The sequence below is a fragment of the Castor canadensis genome, chromosome 5 (genome assembly GCF_047511655.1).
Source record: "Castor canadensis chromosome 5, mCasCan1.hap1v2, whole genome shotgun sequence".
In the NCBI taxonomy this organism is placed as follows: domain Eukaryota; kingdom Metazoa; phylum Chordata; class Mammalia; order Rodentia; family Castoridae; genus Castor; species Castor canadensis.
Window position 1 is genome coordinate 51,109,743 of NC_133390.1, and position 22,746 is coordinate 51,132,488.

The 22,746-nt window shown below is 39.7% G+C and overlaps 2 protein-coding genes across 5 annotated transcripts in view; both read left to right on the plus strand.

The window, feature by feature from the left end:
- Nxpe3 (neurexophilin and PC-esterase domain family member 3) overlaps positions 1-2,586 on the plus strand; it is a 36,394-nt gene extending 33,808 nt beyond the window's left edge. For all 4 annotated transcript variants that reach the window (XM_074073032.1, XM_020163176.2, XM_074073034.1 and 1 more), the window contains one exon: positions 1,059-2,586. In XM_074073032.1, the coding sequence (XP_073929133.1) occupies positions 1,059-1,609 (551 nt within the window). In that variant the 3' untranslated portion in view covers positions 1,610-2,586. The remainder of the gene's footprint in view (positions 1-1,058) is intronic.
- On the plus strand, positions 2,047-18,785 carry LOC141423453 (uncharacterized). The gene is made up of 3 exons (XM_074075222.1): positions 2,047-2,068; positions 7,640-8,267; positions 9,785-18,785. Exons 1-3 carry the CDS (start codon positions 2,047-2,049, stop codon positions 9,813-9,815), a joined length of 681 nt encoding a protein of 226 aa, XP_073931323.1. The 3' UTR covers positions 9,816-18,785.
- The last annotated feature ends 3,961 nt before the right edge of the window (positions 18,786-22,746 follow it).

Below are 22,746 nucleotides of genomic sequence, written 5' to 3' on the forward strand. Positions count from 1 at the left end.
GAGGTCTAAAAAAACTTACTCCTTTTTAGTCAGGAGAGAGTGACTTATGTTTATAATCCTAGCTACCTGGGAGAATGAGGTTGGGAGGATTGCAGGGGCCAGCCTAGGCTAAAAATTACTGAGACCCCATCTCAAGGGAAAAAATTTGGGTGTAGTGATGTACACCTGTCATCCCAGTAATGATGGGAAGTGTGACATAGGAGGATCACAGTCTAGACTGCCTAGGCAAAAAGCAAGACCCTATCTCTAAAATAACCAGAGGAGAAAGGGCTGAAGGTGTGGCTCCAGTAGTAGAGCATCTGCTTAGCAAGTGTGAAGTTCAAACCCCAGTACCTCCAAAAAACCCAAACCAAAACAGAATAAAAACTTACTTTTCTTGTCTACCTAAACCTGTGTATCCTTTGATTAACTTCTACCCAACCCCTCGCCCCCACCTCCAGAAGCTCCCCAGCCTATGGTGAGTTTCTACTCTACTAAAAGTGATAAAGTTTTTAAGATACCACGTATGAGTGAGATCATGCAGCATTCTTTTTTGTACCTGGTTTACTTCTCTTAGCATAATGTCTTCCAGGTTCATCCATGTTATAAGCAGCAGATTCTCAAAAAGAGGTATTTGGTTAGTAATATGTGTTCATAAAACAGAAGATATAGCCCTTGTCCTGGAAGATGTAATATTTATTTGTTAGAAGAATAAAGTATAAATGCAACCTTGATTCTTAAGTATTCAATGATTAGTGCAAATAGCAAGATTTCTTGGCTTAATATAGGTAAGTAAATGGGGTATTTTGTTCTTGAGGCATGGACATACACATAGAATGTATTACTGATGGTATTGTCATATGTTTATAGAATGATTTGAAGAGTAAACATGTTAGGTAAAGGTCATTTGGTTCAGAATGGGGCAGGGTGTAGTGAAATATTCCCTTTACGTTTATATTATACATTTTTGTTGTATTTTTATTTTAAAAACTGTTCTTTGAAGCTACTTGGTAAGGAATATTAAAAATATATATACTTAGTTTTAATGTTTTCACAAATTTGAGTTTTCCTTGTTTCAGATTTAGTGGAATTTAACTTGGGTAGCCCCAAGAATGTGGGTCCCTTCCTTGCAGTGGACCAGAAGCACAACATCCTGCTCAAATACCGCTGCCATGGTCCGCCTATCCGCTTCACGACTGTCTTTAGCAATGAGCTCCATTATGTGGCAAATGAACTGAATGGGATTGTGGGAGGGAAGAACACAGTGGTTGCCATAGCTGTATGGTCTCACTTTAGTACCTTCCCCTTGGAAGTGTACATCCGGAGGCTCAGGAACATCCGCCGAGCAGTGGTCCAGCTCCTGGATCGAAGCCCTAAGACTGTGGTGGTCATCCGAACAGCCAATGCTCAAGAACTGGGGCCTGAGGTGAGCCTTTTCAACAGCGACTGGTACAACCTTCAACTGGACACTATCCTTCGGAGGATGTTCTCAGGGGTTGGAGTGTATCTTGTTGATGCCTGGGAGATGACTCTGGCCCATTATTTACCCCACAAGCTGCATCCAGATGAAGTTATTGTGAAGAACCAGCTGGACATGTTCTTGTCTTTTGTGTGCCCTTTGGAGACCTAGCCTGCCCTCAAAGGGACTAGAGTAATCACATTCAGCGACATTCCCAGTTGACATGCATTATAGAAAGTTTGTGAATGGCTACATTGTGAGACGCCTGCCATCAATATGTACAAAATTTCAAAAAGAGCTGTACTTTATGTAATGACTTAAAAAAGATCTTCAGAAAATGCAGGCTACATTTTTATCTACCTATAGGATTTTTTTCCAATCTTGACTTAGCCATGGTAAAACTCATATTAACAGCATCTACACACTGAATTGCTCTTGTAAGCAAAGATGCTAATGAGTGTATTTGAGTGAGCTTCTCCTGCAAATGGAGATTACTGTGCTAAAGCATGTAGGAAATGCTCTGATATAAATGAAGGGGACAAAGTTGGTTGCAGTGGATGTTTGTAGCTTACCTGGTAATGGAAATTGAACACATCTTCATGAGTAGGATGAGTGGTCCATCTTCAGCGGGTAAACTGGAGAGAGCTTATAGTCAGAGGGTCCTGTGAATTCACTGAAGACTGCCATGTCTCTGGAGTTTCTCTTGATCTACCTTTTCTGAATTACTTGAAAAGGCCAAAGTGCTTGTTCAGAATTTTATAGTGAGGATATTAAAAATGTCCTGCTTTTATCTAGGAAAGAAGCAAAAGGGAAATGTGAAAGCAGTATGTAAAAAATCTCTGCTTCGAATTGATATTTGCATTGGATAATTATTTCTTATTTGATTCAGCTAAATTTTATGTGATGAATACTTACTACAGAATAACCACTTTTGGAACTGAAGGGGAAGTCTATAAACAGAAGTTTATTTTTATGTTCTGAAGTTTGCAGGTTTTAAGAATTGACTTTGATGTAAAGAATACTACTGATTATTATAAAATTGTATAAGTTTTTTCCATCAATTTCAAGTGTTTCTTTTTATTTTGAACTATATACCAAAATTAGAAATGAAAAACTAAGAAATTAATAAAAATAGATATTAATACCCATGACAGGTATTTCTTGATTTGAGCATAAGGTATATGTATTGTCTCATGCTTGGAAGTAAAAAGCTGCTATTCCTACTTTGTGTGTGTGGGGGGGAGGTGGTTATTGGGGATCAAATTCAGGGCTTTGTGCATGTGAGGCAAATCTCTACCAACTGAGCTACATCCCCCAACCCACTACTGGCTATCTGGAAATACTGGAATTGTAATTTTATTTGACTTTAACTTACTAATTTTAAATAAGTTTAAGTTAATTTGGGGTCATTTATTAAGATTACAGTTTAGTTTTAGTTGTCTCTAAATAGACATGTAGAGAAACTTGGGAGATTTTGGAGATGAAGACAGATTTTAAAAACATGAAACATAGGCACTCTTTGAAGACTGGGTCAAAGAGTTTGGATTTTTAACTTAAAATACAGGGTCTAAGATCTTCCTTTCCTATCCTTAAAACATATTTTATGGGCAAAGAAAGTTTTAATTGCTTTCTAAGTCTGACAAGGACCAATGCAGTTAAATATATTAAGACAGCTTAATTTTAATGGTCCTTAAGCTCATGATATTTGATAGAAATGCAGAATTAGAGGCCGTACCTCCAGGAGTTAATGGAATATGCAGTGGTGATATCCACATTTTTTGAAAAACACTGACAAAGGGAAGAGGGAAGATAGAGCCAGAGAAATAAAGCTCTTCAATGGTTTTACCAATAATTTAATTCTGATCACAATCCAATAGTGCAGGTGATATTAGCTCCATTTTATAGATGAAGAACTCTGTTTTTGGATTGAACTAAGTTATGTAGGAATCCATAGCCCTTCTTAGCTGCAATTTGTTAACAATTCTGTAAAGAGGTTTTGTTTTTTTTGAGGATTTTGGACATTTTCTCAAGGAAGATTGTTGAAGGAGGCTAAGAAGTTGCTTTCCAAGGGGAATTCAAGAAAGAGAACACTGCTTCTCAGTGGTTTGGAGTGATGCTTCTTGTTTGTGTACCTGATTTCTTGCAAACTTGATTTGCTTACACAAAGTCCTAAAGATTTGATGAGTTTCTTGAGATACTCTCAGTTTTGTCTTTTTTCACTTTGGTGTGGAAATTTTAAGAGATTAAAATATAACCAAATCTTTCTCAGAATAATTGGGTATAGGTTGAACATCTCTAGTTTGAAAATCCAGAATACTCCAAAATCCAAAACTTTTTGACATGATACCACAAGTGGAAAATTTTACACCTGACCTCATGTGATGGGTCACAGTCAAAATGTAGTTGCACTAAAGATGTTATGTAAAATTACCTTCAGGATATATATATCTATATTTATATATCTATATATATATAGATATATATAGTATATGAAACAAGTTTTGAAATTAGGCATATATATGTTTGTATATATATGCAGATATTCCAAAATGCAAAATCTCAAGCACTTCCTTTTTTTAAAATTTTTATTTTATTCATATGTACATACAATGTTTGGGTCATTTCTCCCCCATTCCCCCACCCCCTCCTAAGCCCCCTCCCCACCCCCTCCCTCTTCCCCCCTACCCCCTGGCTATCTGGCAGAAACTATTTTGCCCTTATCTCATTTTGTTGATGAGAGAATATAAGCAATAATAGGAAGGACCAAAGGTTTTTGCTAGTTGAGTTAAGGATAGCTATACAGGGAGTTGACGCACATTGATTTCCTGTACATGTGTGTTACCTTCTAAGTTAATTCTTCTTGAACTAACCTTTTCTCTAGTTCCTGGTCCCCTTCTCCTATTGGCCTCAGTTGCTTTAAAGTATCTGCTTTAGTTTCTCTGCATTAAGGGCAACAAATGCTAGCTAATTTTTTGCGTGTCTTACCTGTCCTCATACCTTCCTTGTGTGTTCTGTCTTCATCATGTGCTCAAAGTCCAGTCCCCTTGTTGTGTTTGCCCTTGATCTAATGTCTGCATATGAGGGAGAACATACGATTTTTGGTCTTTTGGATCAGGCTAACCTCATTCAGAATGATGTTCTCCAATTCCATCCATTTACCAGCGAATGATAACATTTCGTTCTTCTTCATGGCAGCATAAAATTCCATTGTGTATAGATCCCACATTTTCTTAATCCATTCGTCAGTGGTGGGGCATCTTGGCTGTTTCCATAACTTGGCTATTGTGAATAGTGCTGCAATAAACATGGGTGTGCAGGAAGTACTTCCATTTCTTAACTATTTCAGATAAAGGGTACTTAAGCTGTACAATAATTTAATTTTTTATGAAAATTTTATTTTAGGCTAGTATCAAATAGTTGTGAAAATTAGCACATCAGCCCAAATAGTTTGTTTTAAATATATTTCCCATCATGGATATAAAGGGAATCATAATTTTTTAAAACTACAATATCTAGAAGAAAAATCAGTGGATAAAATCCACAATTCTGCCTTAAGAATGCAATGAATATTAGCATTTTCTCGCAGGTTTTTAATCACATGCAGTTGCCCTCATATCTGTGAGTTCCCTATTAGTGGATTCAACAAACTTCAGATATATAGTGAACAGACAGACTTTTCTTGTTATTATTTCCTGTATAATACAGTATAACACCTATTTACACAGCATTCATATTGTTTCAGGTATTATAAGTCATCTAGAGAAACTGAAAGTGAAGGGAGGATATGCATAGGTCATATGCAAATACTGTACCATTTTATATACGGGACTTGAACATTTTCAGATTTTGGTAGGCCTAGTTGGTACCAAAATCCTAAGAGACCTCTGGAGTTACAGAGAATATGTAACTTGGATCTTTGTAAGTTTAACAATGCAGTATAGTTTTGGTGTTGAAATTAAAAAGGGCTGCCTAATAGTTCTGCTAATGATATTACATAAGATGGTTGGATGTTTAGGTTTTGTTTTTTTGGTAATATTGGGGCTTGAACTCAGACTGACTCTTGGCAGTCAAGTGCTCTACCACTTGAGTTATGCATCTAGTCCTTTTACTTTTTAGTGTTTTTAGAGATAGGGTCCCCTTTTTCTCTTACCCCCCTGCCTGTGGTCCTCCTACATTGACTTCCCCTAGTCAATTGAGATTACAGGCTTGTACCACCCTGCCCTCCCAGATGTTTAGACATAATAAAATAGTAAAACTTTTATGTATTATATCATTGGATTGCAATATGACTCTATTTTGAAGTGACAGTATAACAATGAATCTCTTAGTACAGAACTGAAATGACCTATGTAATGTTACTGTGAAAGGGAGAACCCATAATAAGGTCCTATGCAAATTATATTTTATAAAAGTTATCATAAGAAGAGTAACCTTTCTTTAGCAAATACAAAATAGACCTTTGGTGTTCCAAGGTGATCAGTTTTACCTTTTTTATTGGAAGTACTGGGGCTTGAACTCCAGGCTTTGTGCTTGCTGGGCAAGCATTCTACTGCTTGAGCCATGCCTCAGCCCAGTTTTACCATACTTAATAACCACAATTTTACTAAATACTATTTTTTTGTGTGGTATTGGGATCAGACCCAGGGCCTCATGAATGCTAGGCAAACACCACTGAGCTATATCTCCAGCTCATAAATACTATTTGATTGACATTTCCTGGGTTTAGGTATTAAGTTTCAGATGGATAAATCAGGGTACTTCACAAGAACAAATATGGTAAGCCTTTATATATTCATGTGTTACATGTTAGATGCTAGTGTCTGTTTCTGGACCCTGATAAAGGAAATGGCAATGACTGAGAGGTACATGAAAAAAACATTCAGGGGAAATAACAGAAATAGGATTCCCCAGCACCCCTCTCTCAATAAAAGCCTCTGAGCATTACTTTCAGGTTCTGGGTAAATTCAGCCTTTAAGCATTATCTAATCACTAATGCTAGAAATTCATTTTCATTTGTTAAACATTATTCTCCCCAGGGTTTATTTTACAATTAGGCTTAGTGCACTCGGAATGCCTGACACCTCTGTGAGCAATAAATAAATTTCATAGTTGCTCTTTTTCTTTCTGAAAGTGACGCCACAGTCCTTGAGTGCTAGGGGCACTGGGAATTCAGGGGGGAAAGGAATGGGAGGTGGTGAAAGTTCAGAGGGTTGCTGAAGGCAGAAGTTTATACCACACAGCTGGGAGAGCACAAAATGCACTTCACCAACTTCAGTTTAACCTGTCTCTTCAAAGTGCTTTTTTTTGTGTGTGTGTACTGGGCAGAGAGGCAGGGAGACAAGAGATGTGTGTGTGGGGTGAATATGATTAAAGTACACTGTGCATGTATGAAAATGTCATAATGAAGCTCATCATTTTGTACAACTAATACATGTTAATAAAATGTGAGCCTAAATGCATTATATACATAATTTCCTTTGGAATGTTTTGCATCAAATAAGTCAAGCCTCTTGAGTTTTAAGGGCCTGACCTTTAGCTCAAGATGCCCTTTCCTATTCTCCAATAGGGATATGCTGCTCATTTCCTGTGGAATTACAAAACTGTGTCCTACAACTGCGTTGTAACAGTTGCCCTCTGGAGAAGGTAACTTTAAAAACAAGAAAGAGCCAGGTCCCAGTGGCTCACACCTGTAATCCTACGTCTTTGGGAGGCTTGAGATTGTGAGAATTGTGACACACACACACACACACACACACACACCACACACACACACCACACACACACACACACACACACACACACACACACACACACACACACACACACACACACACACACACACACGACAGAAAAAAAGGAAGTAGTACAGATCACAGTGTCCCAAAAGGGAAAGAAGCAACAGTGAAACCAACAGTGAAACTAAATGTGAGTGTTGTGCAATGGTTCATTCACTGTTTAGCTCCACCCCCTCCCCCCATCGCCTGGGACAACAGCGTGATCTCCACGTTTTGCGGCCACTGCTGAATTTATGTTGCCAATTCCGTGTTCTTTAATTTGTGAATGGATGTACGCGACAGTGATTCAACACTATTATTTGATTACTATATTTAAAAGCTGTGTTGTAAAGGTAACCCCGCACCCCATTCCTCTGCTACACTTCGAGGCCATAGAAAAAGCGCACTAAGACGTGGTGACTCCAAGCAGCAGGCAAACCTCATTCCTCCCTGGGTTCTTGGGGACCCTCAGCAAAGCCTGTGTCCGTCGGATGGACAGTGGTTCCTCCCCGCTGCTCCAGGCCGGGTCTTGGGGCCGGCCCTCGAGGGGAATGTCCGGGACTCCAAGCAGCAGGCAAACCTCATTCCTCCCTGGGTTCTTGGGGACCCTCAGCAAAGCCTGTGTCCGTCGGATGGACAGTGGTTCCTCCCCGCTGCTCCAGGCCGGGTCTTGGGGCCGGCCCTCGAGGGGAATGTCCGGGACTCGGCTGGGTACCTTTTTGGCCTGGGAATTTCCAGAGTGCGGAAAAAGGCCGCAGCGCAGTCGGCGCCCTCCACCCCCGGCCCCGGCCCCGGTCCCGGCCCACGCGGCGCTGGGGACCATGCCCGCCTCCCGCCCGGCGCGCTCGCCGCCGACGCCCTATAAAGAGTAGGACGGGCGGCCGCCCTGCCCTGCAGGCTGCCCAGTCGCGCCTCATCCGTAACCCCAAAAGGGAGCGGATCACCTGGCTCTGGCTCTCACGTACTTGGGGCATTATCGATACCGATCGATCACAGCTGGAAACAGTGGCATTTGCTTTTACGTATTTGTGGGACTTGACTCTTCAAACACAAAGGTACACTTTTATTATTTCATATTTAGTACGAACAAAGATGTTAAATGCTAAGGTCCACTCTCCCCTTCTTTCCCCATATTTTTTTCTGATGTTTGAGTAATAATACTTGCTTTGAGGCAAAGTATTGAGGGGGCAATATTTTTGGGGGGAGGATATCCAGGATGTTTTTATATTTTGGTTAATAGCATAAAGTGTGTCTGTTTGCCTTAAAAGCCCAGGATGGACTAAGATGCTGATGGGGGAGGTGGATAGGATGGGTGATGAAGGCAGCATACATAATGTAATAATTTGTCTTTAGTCAGTGATGTAGAACTGTGATACCCTAAGGCAGAAATCTCCCAGGTTTACAGGTATACTTTCCCAACAAGGGCAGGCATGAAACTATCTTTATGGGAAAAATATGTCTGAGTAGAATGAAATATTTTATAGCATGCCTTCAACAATTCTTAGGTTACCTCTATAAAATTAAAATTCATGATTAATCATTTTCTTTTTTTCAAACTATTTTTTTAAATAGCACAAGGGGGGTTTCATTGTGATAATTCCATAGATGTGTACAGTGTACTTTGAACAAGTTCACTTCCTCTATTATGAATGACCATTTTATGAATGAGGGACATAGGAAATTTGATGACTTGGCTGTACCCTCAGCTTGATAATATGTATTTTGAAGGGTTTTGTCCATATGAAAGCATGTTTGTACCTAGGGTGGATTAGAGATTCTCTCCATGGGAATTAGTGAACTGGCTGTAGTGGAGGAGGGGGCTGTCCCAAAGAGGATGACATTTATTATGTAAATTTTAAGTACTTGGTAGTACATACATCCTCAATTTGAATCTGGCCTCTAAAGACATACATTACTGGCTGGAGTATTTCTTGCTTCTCCTACTTGGAGAGTATGTTGTGCTGACAATAAAAGGAGAGAAATATTTCCAAGACCTATTCTCTACCTTCAATCATCCTTGATACAGAGGAAGGGATCCACTACACGGATTATGTAATCACTCGGATATCTCTGAAGTCTTTTTATATGGCTTCAGAATACAGAATATGATCTGTCACCCCTCCACCATCTCTGTAACATCATTCTGCTGAGGCTAAAGACACAATTGGGCAGGGTACAGGTGAGGAGCACCAGGGTGATAGAAGACTCAGTCAGGGATGACTTAGGACAAGAAGTCGGTACATACCACATACTCTGTTAAATGCTTGGCAACATCCGTTCCTCGTGGAGGCAGTGACCATGGTCAGTATATTTTAGTTGTTCAGATACTGACTTCCTCACTGAGGAAAAGGAGGCAAACCTTTATCCTTGTATGTTGTTCTGAAATATGACTTGCTGTCAGAATGCAAGAGACACTCCCAGAAGCTACGGGTTCCTGAGAGCCTTACTGACAGGAAGACTGTAATTTTTCTGAGATCAACCATGAGTTGCTCTTGAAAACACCATTTCCTTTTGGCTTCTAGCTGACACTAACCTGGTGACCTCATGATTTTTTTTTTTTTTTTCATCTCAGGTTAATAGAAGATATCCAGGGCCCATGCTGAATTTCACCTTTTGACTTTCTTGGCCTGATGCTGAACTCCTGAGGGTGAGAAGGGTGGATGTTTTCTAACCAAGCAGGATCCACGTGTTACCTGGGCCTTGCCTGATGTAGTTAAACAGGGAGTGGGATGTTTTCTAAGAGTTAACAGTCTTCTCTCTCTCATGGAACTGGGGTTTGTACTCAGGACCTTGTACTTAGTAGGTAAGCACTACCACTCGGGTCATACCTTCAGCCCTTTTGGCCTTTGGATTATTTTTCAGGTAGGGTCTTGCTTTTTGCTCATGCCAGCTTGGCACCCCAATCCATGCCTGGTTTACAGCTTGAGATGGGGGTCTCACTAACTTTTTGCCCTGGTTGGCTTTGAACCATGATCCTCTAAATCTCTCCCTTTCAAGTAGCTGGGATTACATGTGAGCCACTGTACCTTAAATTAACCAAATTGTAAAGTTGCCTCAAAACTATGAACTTTATTAATAAGCATGTTACTGTGATTTCTTGTGACTAAACTTTTTTGGTGGTTTAGCATTTTAAAAAACAAATTTGTTGAATTTCCATTCCTTTTCTTGGGAGGAGCACATGAACACCTCTAGGAGGGGAATTCAGCTCTCTGCTGACAGTTTCAGGGTTATGTAATCTTTCACAGGCTCAGAGAGCATCACCCTCTCTCAGAGTTTTGAAGAGACTCATTAAAGCTTGCTTATGTGGTTTCTAATCGAAGCACTTCCTGTTCCTTTAATTTGGAACTGTGAGGTAAAACCCTTTCCTTTCAAAGTGAGTGGGTTGGGGACTAACATTTATAAACACTTGTTTTTGGAGTTGACCCACGAGAGCTCATTTAGCCTTCATAATAGCATTTGAGGTAGGCACAGTTAGCCTTATTTTATAGATGAGGAAATTAAGGCTCATAAGGCTCAGGAGAATTGGGCAGTTGGGTCAGTAAGTGGCAGAACAGGGATTTGCCACTAGACCACTGACATATTATCAAAGGTACAGTGGGGAGAGGTCAGCTTCTACCCAGGCTCTGAATTCTCTGGGGACCCTCCTCTCCCTAGCCTCACATGTGACTGCTCCCTACTACCAGATGAAGTTTTAGTTGTTAACCACCATAACCCTTTGTATTTTAAGAAAATGCCTTAGACCTCAAAGAAAGAAGCTGTATGGTAGAATCATGGGGGTGGCTGGGCTAATGGTTTGGAGAGAGGCATCCTTTTACTTGCACCACTTTTGGAAACAGCTGAGGCTATAAAGAAATGGGGTGTCCTGTTACCCATTTTCTTTGCTCCTCTCAGGACCTTTCCTTCCATGCTGGAAAGATAAATATTGGAAGAGAATTCCCAATCCACCTCTGGTAAAGGGCACACTGCTGCAGCTTCTGAAGAGGGGAGCCTCAGGCACCTGGCAAACCCAGCTACCTGTTCTGTTCCATCCCTGCTTGTTGCAGAGTGAGTTAAAAAGCAACCTGAATCAACTGTTTTAGAGGTAGCCTCCAGGACAGAAATTGGCAGGTCTTGCATCTCCAGTGATTTTTCAGAAATCTCACTTGATCTCATTCTGGTTTGAATTCCCTGTAGGCTTGATTTCCAGTATCAAGTCTAGTGAAGTAGTAAGGACATCTACTTGGATGGTTAAAAACAAAGTGCTCTCAGAATTTAAGGAGAATTTTTTGTTTTTGTTTAGTTTTTTGAAATAGATTGCCTTGAACTTGCAATTCTCTTTCCACAGTCTCCTGGGTGTTGGGATTATAGGTGTGTGCCACCACACTAGGCTTATATTTGTCTTTATTGGCAATGTTTCTCAATTAATATGTACAAGAATCACCTAGGAATCTTGCTGAACTCTTGCTGAACTACCCTGAACTACAGGGGAGGGGGAACTTGTGATTCTGTTTTTTTTTTTTTTATGTGTGTTATTAGACCTTAAACTCAAGACTTCACGATTGCCAGGCAGGTGTTCTGCTGCTCAATCCATGCCTCCAGCCCTTTTTGCTCTGGTTATTTTTGAGACTGGGTCTTGCTTTGTACCCAGGCTGCCTGGAACCACAATCATCCTGGTCTCATATAGCTTGGGATGACAGGCACACACCACTGTGCCCAAGTACTGGTTGAGGTGGGGGCAGGTCTCTGAACAATTTGTCCAGGCTAACCTCAAGCTATGAGCCTCCTGATCTCAGCCTCCTAAGTAGCTAGGATTATAGGCATGTGCCACTGGCATCCAGCTTGAACAAGCTTCTAGGTGATATTGATGTTGTTGGTTGAAGGTCCACACTTTGAGTAGCAAAACTATAGGGCACCTATGTTTTCGTAAATAAGAAAAGTTATGAATTTAAAAAAAATCTGCACATATCATTTTCCCTTGTATGAAGATAAATTCTGTCATGGTTAGATTAAACAACAATGACATTGCTACATTCTGTATATATGACACCAAATATTTGAATTAAACTTAATATCAAAATTCTATTAAAGACCTAGATGTTACATCTATACCATGTTAACCTCTAGATATTTGGAGATAGTAAAAATGAATTTTTGGTTTTGTTCAGTTGTTTAACAGTGTTCAGACACTTTTAATACTGATGTAAACTTCTGGACACACTCTAGCATTGAGTAGTCTATGTATACCCCCAGTCCTCAGTTTGCTGTTTGAATAGTACCAATTTTGTAGAGTAGCTAATACTGTAAATCCTACAGTCTCAAAGAAGAATGTTCTTGGGGAGAAAAATCTTAAGATATTACGATGGTTTGTGGCCCCGCTAAAAGCCAGTGTACATAAACAGATATTCAGTATATCTGTGGTATTAAACTATTTCCTAATCATCAGTGATGCTCAGATAAGCAATGTGTAGAAAGGTGCCTTAGGGGGTGTGATAGTGAGAGAAAGGTTTCAACACCTTGCTGTAAATGCTCTACACATACGTGTTCAATTGAGGGCAAAGTTTTTCTCTTGGTATCTTGGTATGTTGTCTCTTTATGTCTTGCTGTGTCCACATCATTGCCATGAATTTTAAAAGTACTCTCTTTTAAATGATTTATTTTTTTCCCTTTTTTTTTGTTCTAGGTAAATTTTCTTCTACCACATGTTTAAATGTTTCAAACATATTTTTTAAATTGTGATAAAATATGAATAGCATAAAAGTTACCATCTGAACTATTTTTAAGTGTATCTATCATTCAGTAGCATTAAGTACTTTCATGTCATTCTACAATCATTATCACCAGTTATCTGCAGAGTTTTTTCATCTTCCAAACTGAAACACTATATCTATTAAATAATAACTCCCATCCCCCCAGCCACTGGCAAGGACCATTCTTTGTCTCTATGAATTTATGATTCTAGGTGCCTCATATAAGTTGGATCATATATGTCCTTTTGTGACTGGTTTAATTCACATAGCATAATGCTTTACAGGTTCATTTATGTTAGAAGCATATATTAGGATTTCCTTCCTTTTTCAGGCCCAATAATATTCCATTATGTGTGTTTTTTTATGTGTATGTTCCTACCACACTTTGTTTATCCCTTTGTCAATGGACACTTGGATTGCTTCTATCTGTTGCTATAAACATGTATGTACAAGTATCTGTTTGAGTCCTTGCTTTTGGTACTTTTGGATATATATGCAGAAGTCAAATTGCTGGATCATATAATTCTATGTATAACTTTTCAAGGCACTGCCATACCATTTCCACAGAGGCTATACCACGACTATTTCTTTTTAAATCATTTTTGCATTGTTTGGCTGAGTGTAGTAAATAAGTGTTAGCATCATGAACATGACACAGAGAAAGATAGGAAGTTAAGAGTAAATAATCTGATCAGTGATTCAGCACCACAACTGTTGAAGCAAAGCAACATTCCTTACATGCTCACCCTCCTGTGTCTACATACTACACCTCACGTACTTAGAAACAAGTGCGTAGTTGGAAATGATTCCTATGACAGTAGTAGATTTTATATGGGTCAGATTCTTTTGAAAATTTGGACCACTTACCATGGAATTTCACATTTGAAAGAAATCTTAGATTATTTGCCAGAGTTTCAAAGGGGCCAGAGCTACAAATGTGACCCACAGTATGGGGATTAGGCTTTGAGAATGAAGATGAACTGAGAAAACTCTGAGGATAGGAATTGTCCTGGTTTTTACTCTCCTTTTCTCCACCCCCATTCTCTCACCTCTGTAGCATAGGACATGGTCACCCATGAATTTTGGTTGAACAAATAATCTATAATGGAAAAAGGTAAAAGAATGATTCATTTTCTAATCATAATAGCTTTTCACTGCTAAAAGACCTTTCATTGTGCATCTGCTAAGGGCAAAGGCGGTAGGTTTAATATGAGGTAGAAGACAAGGGTTGGAGGAAACTGAAAGTAATCACTGGGCCAGGCTGCTGAATTTACCCTGGGAATCTCTAGTGTGATGTTAGATGTAGTTGAACTATCTGACAGCAGAAACTGATGTATGAGACCCTTTCAAACCCTGCTATGCTGTGCTTTCATAACTTTTAAGCAGCCAATGAAAACAATTTTGTTTGTTTGCCTGTGGTGTTGAACAGTATCCAGCATTAAGATAATGAAGAGATTCTTAAACATAACACTAATTAAAAATCTAGGCCATGGTGACATATTGCAGCTAGTGTTTATAACAGGCAAGAGGCAGAATGCGTGGTGATGAATAAAGGACACACTCTCCACCCCATATCTCTCTAGATTTGCATATTCTCCAGATTTCATGGTACTTTTTTGAGGGGAGGGAGCCTCTCTTTAAAACTCAAGTAACACTTTGGAAAGGTTTCCATTTATGCCTTGGTGTGAATTAATTTTGTGATCACGTCTTGAAGTTTTTCTGGATGAGAAGGCATAGAGACTTCCCTAGTGAGATTGCAGGTTAGAAGTGATATATAGGGTAGGAGTAGAACAGGGAACTGAATTTGAAGGTTAAAATCAAACTCATGTCTTCTTCTTCCCATAGCCCTTCACCTGCCTTCCTTATTTCTGTTTACTGGGCTACGTACCATTCTATCAGTAACAAGCCTTCAAGGTACCTCTGACTCTCCCTTCTCTTTCTGTTTTTAGTCTCCTGCCAGTCCTGGAGAGTGTATGTTTGAAGTATTTCTTCAAACAATTGCCCCCTTCCCATTTCCACGGACACCACTCTAGTTTAGTTGTTCATGACCTGTCACCAAGACTGTTGCAGAATATCTGTTCTGATTGCCTAAATATATATAGCTGCTACTTCTGATCATGTTTTTACCTGTTCAAAAATTGAATGGTTTCAGGCTGGACACATGGTTCAAGCAGTAGAGCATCTATATAGCAAACATGAAGTCCTGAGTTCAAACCCCAGAACTGCAAACAAAACAAAACAAAACAAACAAACAAGAAACCCACAACTCTTGATGGGTTCAATCAACTCTACAGTGTTTTCAGGTGGCATCAAGGCATTGTAGAATGGGGCTTCACACTTGACTCCATGATTCCCTCCTTCCCTAATTTCTCTTTAAGATGGACTGATGGCCTAAAGATGCCAGAATGCTTAACAAACAAGTATTAAATGTAACTTTGTAGAACAGGTAATAATCATAATTGGCATCATTGGGTATATACTTTGTGCCAGGAGTTGTGCTAAGCATATCATGTATACTGCCTCATTGAACCTACATACTGACTGAATGAAGTTAAAACACCCATTTTAGGGATGAGAAACAGTCCTAGAGAAGTTAAAGTTAGATTGATATTAAATGAATGGAGCTGGGATTTGAACCCAAAACTCTATGCATTTAAGCATGGGATAAAGAATATGATAGGCTAGAATTTTAGCTTGAATAAAAGATAGTGGCAAGATTAATGTGCTGTTTTCAAAGATCATTCATTAGGCCTGCATGCTGAGGAATAGATGAAGTATGATGGGGCTGTGAAGTAGTTTGCTGGGGCAGCCTTGGCACCATAACCCTCACCGGGGCGGCTTAAACAATAGAAATTCATTTTCTCAGTGCTCTGGTGACTGAAGTCCAAAATCAAGGTGCATCAGGTTTGATTTCTCCTAAAGCATTTCTCTTTGACTTGTAAGTGGCCACCTTCTTGCTGTATCCTCACATGGCCTTTCCTTTGTGCACGTACCTCATTGGTGTCTTACCCTCCATGACCATGACTATGACTCCAGTTAAATTGGATTAGAGCTCATTCTAAGCCTCATTTTAACTTAATGACTTGTCTCCAAATATAGTCATCACATTCTGAGGTTAGGGCTTTAACACACACAAAAATTTTTTTTTGTGGTAGGGGGAAAATTCAGTCATAACTGATAGGTTTGATACGGCTAAATTTTAGAGGATGTGAAAACTAGGCACAGGAGTTTATTTTGGTATTGTAGGTCATAGGATCCAATTGTGGTAGAGCAGGACAAATGTTTTCCCAGACTTGCAGCTCTCTTAAACATGATGACAGTGAGAATGAGTATGAAGGGGCAGATGGGAAACAGTTTGGAGAAGTAATTATTAGGACTTTTATATAGTGGAAGAAGGAGCAGAAAGAGTCATCTTTAAATCCTTTAGAAATTTCTGGAAAATGTAGGTAGTTTTTGTTCTTATTTTTTGGTGGGAAAATAGGGGCAAAAGACAGGATATGGCAAGTTTGGTTTTAGACCTGTCGATTATACTTTTGGTAGCAACAGGAAAGTAGAATTTAGAGGAGAGGCCAGAGCAGGAATCTGGAATCTTCACTCAGGTCAGAACTGAGCCTGTAAAACTAAGTAACACGCTCAGAATTTAAAAAAAAAAAAAAAAAAAAGGCAGGAGACAAGAATTCTCAGGCCTCAAACTGCTTTGTTACTTTGGTTTGGAAGGTCATAGGGAACACCTGTCTAAAGTAGCACCTTTGGCTTTCTTCCTTTACCTTGCTTGTTTCTCTTTGTAGCACATTCTCACAACATCGAATTGTATGATATATCTATTTAATTATTGCCTGTCTTTCCCACAGAGTGTAAGCTTCATGAGGGCACAGACTTTCTGTTCAGTCCTACACTCTTAGTACTTGGAAGAGAGTCCAGAACATTGTAGGTACTACATGAATATCTATTGAATGAATCTATGGGTAGGTGATTTTTTTTGGGTGAGCAATGGAACTTAAACTGATTAAGTTGCCAAATTCTGCCTTTCTCTCTCTCTGTCTATTTCTCTCTTTCTTTTTGTAATACTGGGGGTTGAACTCAGGGCCTTGTGTTTGCTAGGCAGGTGCTTTATCACTTGACCTACTCTGCCAACCCCTTTTTTTTTCTTATCTTTTCCTGAAGTAAAATTTTGTTCTTTAATAAATGCTTTTTGGTAAGTGAACATAGATTCATGTATTTTAGGCTCTGAAACTACCTAATTTAAAACTTAGTTTTGTTTCTGTTTGCATTTTCCCTTAACTTCTGCTTTCACCAGACTGAGATCACCTGGTCCCTTCTCTGCCACAGTGTTTCATTATGAGAAAGTAAATGGAACTCCCTTTAAAAATTATGGCATTTTGGCAATCTGGTCACTCTTAAATTATCTTTCTGCATCTACATCTTGTCTTTGGTTGCTATTTTCTTAGAAAGTTATTTGTGGAGTCCTTGGTTTCTGTCAGGTCTCTTTTCATTTTACTCACTCCCCTCTCACTGTACCTCTGTGGTACCAACAGTCCATTCAAACACAACGGCCTTGTTCACCATCTTTCTTCATAAGCTTCCTCATGAGGACTATAGCATAGTGTGATGGGGTTGTAATAAAATGCAGCCTCAGGTAAGTTAGGCCTTTATACCGGGTCTACCCTCCTGTAAGGAATCATCATCAACAGTAACTCTGAATTACTTGTATTTCATACAGGCAAGGACTATAATTATATCTATCTTCTCTCTATAGTCTAAGTGATATAAATGGCACTAAATTATTGGGTAATTAAAGCAGTGGTTCTCCAACAGATGGGGAGTTTTTCCTTAAGGACTATCAAAATCACTGGGGAAATGTTTTCAGGGGCCACAGGCCATTTTGAAGACCATAGACTGCCCAGGGCTCCCTTTCTGGCGGGAGTGTGCTATACCTGTCTAGCATACTAGGAAGAAAAAGGGTTGGGATTTGCTGACCAAAGGGTGGGGGTGTAGCTCACGTGGTACAGCACTTGCCTAGCAAGCTTCAGGCCCGAGTTCAAAACCCTACTACTGCCAAAAATTTTTTTGACATGCTTGTCAGAAATAGACAAACAATGGAAAGATGTTGACAGGAGATGCTGTTTACTGAACCTCACCAATTTAGTGTATTCTTAGAATTGTTCATTTTAATAGTTTTTCTGATGTGTAAATTCAGTAGCTGTATATATTTTAATGCATTGGGTTCTTTCCTAACCAATCTGATTTCACAAATGTGAAGGGGAAAATGCTATGCAGATACAAGGTCTGACTAACAGGTTTTTTTGTCCAGTCAGTAATCTCTTCCTCCTGCTTCTCCTAGCTGCAGACACATGAATAGACTTACTTAAAGGTCATAATTTGCAGGAACAAGAAATGAATGAATGTTTATGAAATTTCTAGGATGTGTCAAGTACATTTTGTACCTTGCACATCATCTTAACAATCTGATTTAGGTACTAGTGTACCTCAATTTATAGGTGAGTAAAATGAGACTCAGAGATTAAGGGACTTGCCCGAGGTCACATACCTGGTAGTTGTTAGAGCTGTGTTTGCAGGCTACACAGCAAACCCAGCTCTACACAGGGGTTAGCAAACTTTCTGCCAAATAGTGGACCACATAGTAAATATTTAGATTTTATGGGCCAGGAGACAAGATGGAGGATATTATGTAGACAGTTATATAATCACTTAAAATGCAACCATTTAAAATTGTAAATACCATTTTTAGGTGACAGGTTGAACAAGAGGCTGCATTTGGTCTGAAGACTTTAGTTGCCAACTCCTGGCCTAAGGAATCCTGAAAATGTGAGCAAAAGCGATTTTGGAAAGGGGAGGTGATTGTTTAAATGAATAGTTGTCATTAACTTTGTATTAATTTTGCATAATCTCTCAGTAACTGAGGGTTCAGTTTCCTTCATTAATTTCAATGTTAAATTATCCTTTCAGTTACAAAATTCTTCCCATCCATGGCTATGCATGTTTGTTTTATCTGCTAGTATGGGTTATTGTTAGCAAGATTTCATAACCTTCATATTTCACTTCAATCTTTGACCATTCTTCCAGTCATAGTTACAGTAGAGATAATGTACCCATAAATTACCTAACCATGTATTCAAAATATAGTGGACTTTTAATGTCGATACTCAGCTGACATTGAAAGTCCACCATATACTGAATGCTATCGGCATATCAAAGTCTACAGTAGGTTTGTAATTTTTTATTATTTCACTGGTGATGATACCTGTTTTGCACACGATCTAGGTGAATTTCTCTTTTTTTAGTTCTTAAACATTTTTATAATTAGTTTTAAAAAAATCTGACACTACTTCCTTCCTTACAAAAATTCACAATAAGTCTCTGCTGTGTAAAATACAACCCCCCGCCCAAACCAAAAACTCCAAGTTTCAAACTCTGAATTCAAAGTTCTAGATAGGTTATTCATATAAGAAATAGAAGTTCTAGAATTAAAATTCTTCTTGAAAAAATTGTGGCATATAAGGCATATATGCCTTTGTTTATACTCTCATTCTCATCCAGCTTGATAGATAAAGGTATTATTGGTGTTTAAAAGAGAAGGGAAAGAACCAGGTTCCATGGCTCAAGTCTGTAATTCTGCTTGGGAGGCAGAGATCAGGAGGATCATGATTTGAGGCCAGTTTGTGAGACCCTATCTCAACCAATTGCTAGGTGCAGTGGCAAGCACCTGCCATCCCAGCTACATGGGGAAGCACAAATAGGACAGGATATAAAGTGAGACCCTGTCTCAAAAATAACCAATGCAGAAAGGACTGGTGAAGTGGCTCAAGCAAGTGCAAGGACCTGAGTTCAAACTCCAGGAAGGCCGAAAGGAAAGGAGAAGTATATTATGAATGTGGTGAAAATTTTAAAAAATATAAATCAACATAGGTATCAGTACAATCACCAGTCAACATGTTTTTTTTTTTTTTTTTTGCTTTTGAGACAGGGCTTTCTATGTAGCCCAGGCTGACTTGGAACTTGCTATATAGCACAGGGTTATCCTTGAACTCATCATCTTCCTGTCTCAGCCTCCTGAGTGCTGGGATTACAGTGTAATGTCTTGCATTGTTCATTTGGAAAATGTAGCTCAATTAATATTTTCCAAATTCCATTATACCACATTTTATTATATAATAACAGAAAATCACATTTGTGAATAATATCACCACCAAAAAAGTCTTCAAGTAGCTTAGGGTGTTTGACAGAAGTTTCCCCAGATTCTAACTATGATTTTAAAACTTGTTTTGTCATTGGCAACAAATATGTTATTTCCCTTGACATCACAGCTTTGCTTTGTTAATGAGGAAAAAAGGTCTGATAAATACTAAAGTCCAAATATCCAATTTGTCACTCAAGTAAAATTGGTGTTCCACTACAAACAGTGGTTACTTGAGCACAGAGGTCAGTGTTTGATTAGAACACGATATTGTTCACTTAAATAGAAAAGTGTTCTTCCTTGAGGCAGTCATTATACTTCAAGATGCAGCAAAAACTTCCATAGAAAATTGAAAAATATATATTTGAAAGATCAATATTTAATAGAATTAATAATCGTTACTGTTTCATTTAGTACTTTTTTTTGTGGGACTGGGGTTTGAATTTAGAGATTTGTACTTGCTAGTGAGGCAGGGCTCTGCTGCTTGAGCCTCACCTCTGGTCCATTTTGCTCTGGTCATTTTTGGAGATGGGGTCTTGAAAACTATTAGCCTTGAACTGCAATCCTCTCCATTTTAGCCTGCCAAGTAGTTACTAGGATTGCAGGCGTGAACCAGCACCTGGCTTTTTTTCTTTTTTTTTTTTTTAATTTAATTTCTGCCGGCAGGTGGTGGTGAAGAGTAAGTACAGTGATTCTTACTGTTTCCCTGCCTTGGTTTGTTTTAAGGTACCAGCAGTTTTACTATTCAAATAGTTAGCTGGTGCTGATGCCAGATGAATATTACCAACACAGCAGGTCTGTACCGTCTGTAAATCTCTCCTTTCTAAGGCAAAGTGCAGTTCTGCATACGAGATCAGTTTACAGTCAAATCTTCAATTCAGTGAGTTTCTGTATGTATCACTGAAAGCCGCTTGCTGTGATTTCTCTTGCTGACTTTTCATTTAGAAGGCTTTCAGCAAAATAAACTAGCAGCCTTCATTGGTATCTCATCTGTTCATTTCTTCTGCCAATGCAGTATAATAACTTGCCCTGTAAGATACTGGCTTTTTCATGTCCGTTGTGAAAAGCTGTTCTAAATAACTTTGTCTTATAAAAAGTTTATTACATCTACATTTAAAAACTCAATTCCTGTTTTAGAACTCTTAATTACTGGTCTCAAAATGGTTTTGCAACATAACTGGGACCATAAAACTATTCAAAATGTTCCATTGCATAAAACACAATGAAGTAAATTATTAACGTCTATAAAGCCAAGGGAAAGCTATCAGTGCCATATTTTGATTTCTTTAATAGTTTCATCCAGTTACCTTGGAATCGATTTCTCCTTTTGCAGACCATATTTGTTCATATTAAGTTTTCCAGGGGCCATGACGTTTTGGTTTGAATTTTTACATATCAAATAAAACAAAATTTTAGGGGGAGGATAAATTTTGAAAAAAAAACTCCACAAAACCCTTATCTATAAATTTATTTGAGTGGACATTTAAGTCCTTTATTACACATATGTTAATGGGAAGAAAAAAAATACCCATAGATTTTTTTTTTTTTGTAGCACTGGGGTTTTGAACTCAGGGCCTCCTGCTTGCTACGCAGGTACTCTTACCACTTAAGCCATTCCACCAGCACCCAGATAGATTTTATTGGAGAAGCCCTCTGTATTGGGGTTTTCCAGAGAAGCAGAATCAATGGTGCATATACATGTGTGTGTGTGTTGGTGTATACAAACGTATTTATTTTGAAGGATTGGCTCTCTGCAAGCTGGAGAACCAGAAAAGCTAGTGGTGTAGTTCTAGTCCAAGCCCAAGTAGAATACTGTAGTCATACAATAAATTTTAAAGTGCATTCTGAAGTTCAAGGGTAAAACAAACAGGTTTCTTTTTCACAAAGAAGGCCGGCCTCGGTGTAGGGAAGACTAAGCATAGTTGAGGCTTAAACACCCGGGAAAGCAAGGGGCGTCCTTAAATTTATTTAGTATTGAGTGATACAAAAGTGTGGGAATTACTTTGTATTCCACGGCTGCATCCCCAAAAATGATCAGTTATGGCCCAGATAATAATCTGAGGACAAAAATGTTTCGACATCTCTGAATCTGGGGCTCTGCCTAAAAGAAGGCTGGCGACGCTTATGAGTTTTGAGGCGTCCGAGGCCCTGGAGGAGACGCCTTCACTTGGCGATCCGAGCCAGGACGCGTGGAGGAGTGAGGGGCGCAGAGCTTCCAAGTCCGGAACCGGGTCCACCTGTTCCCGCCGGGCCTCCCGCGCCCCCCCGCAGGCCCACGGCCCTCGCGCGCGCGCCCCCTTTTCTTGGGGCCCAGGCCCGGTAGGGGTGCGCTGGGCGCAGGGGGCGCTCGGCTCGGCCGGGACCCCCAAGGCTGGAGGCGGAAGGGGCGCTCGGCCCTCGGGGTTTCCAGGTGAAGGGCAGGAAAACAACCGGCCGGTCTGGGCGGAGCCGGGCGGGCGGGACGAGGGCGGAGGGCGCATTGCCTCATCCTGTACATTTTACTGGAAACCAGGCGCATCCGGAGGAGGGGCGGGGAGGCGGCTCCTGCGCCGCCAATGGCCGGGCCGGGGAGCGGGGGAGGCCGTCGTGCGCGGCGGCCGGTTAAATACCCGG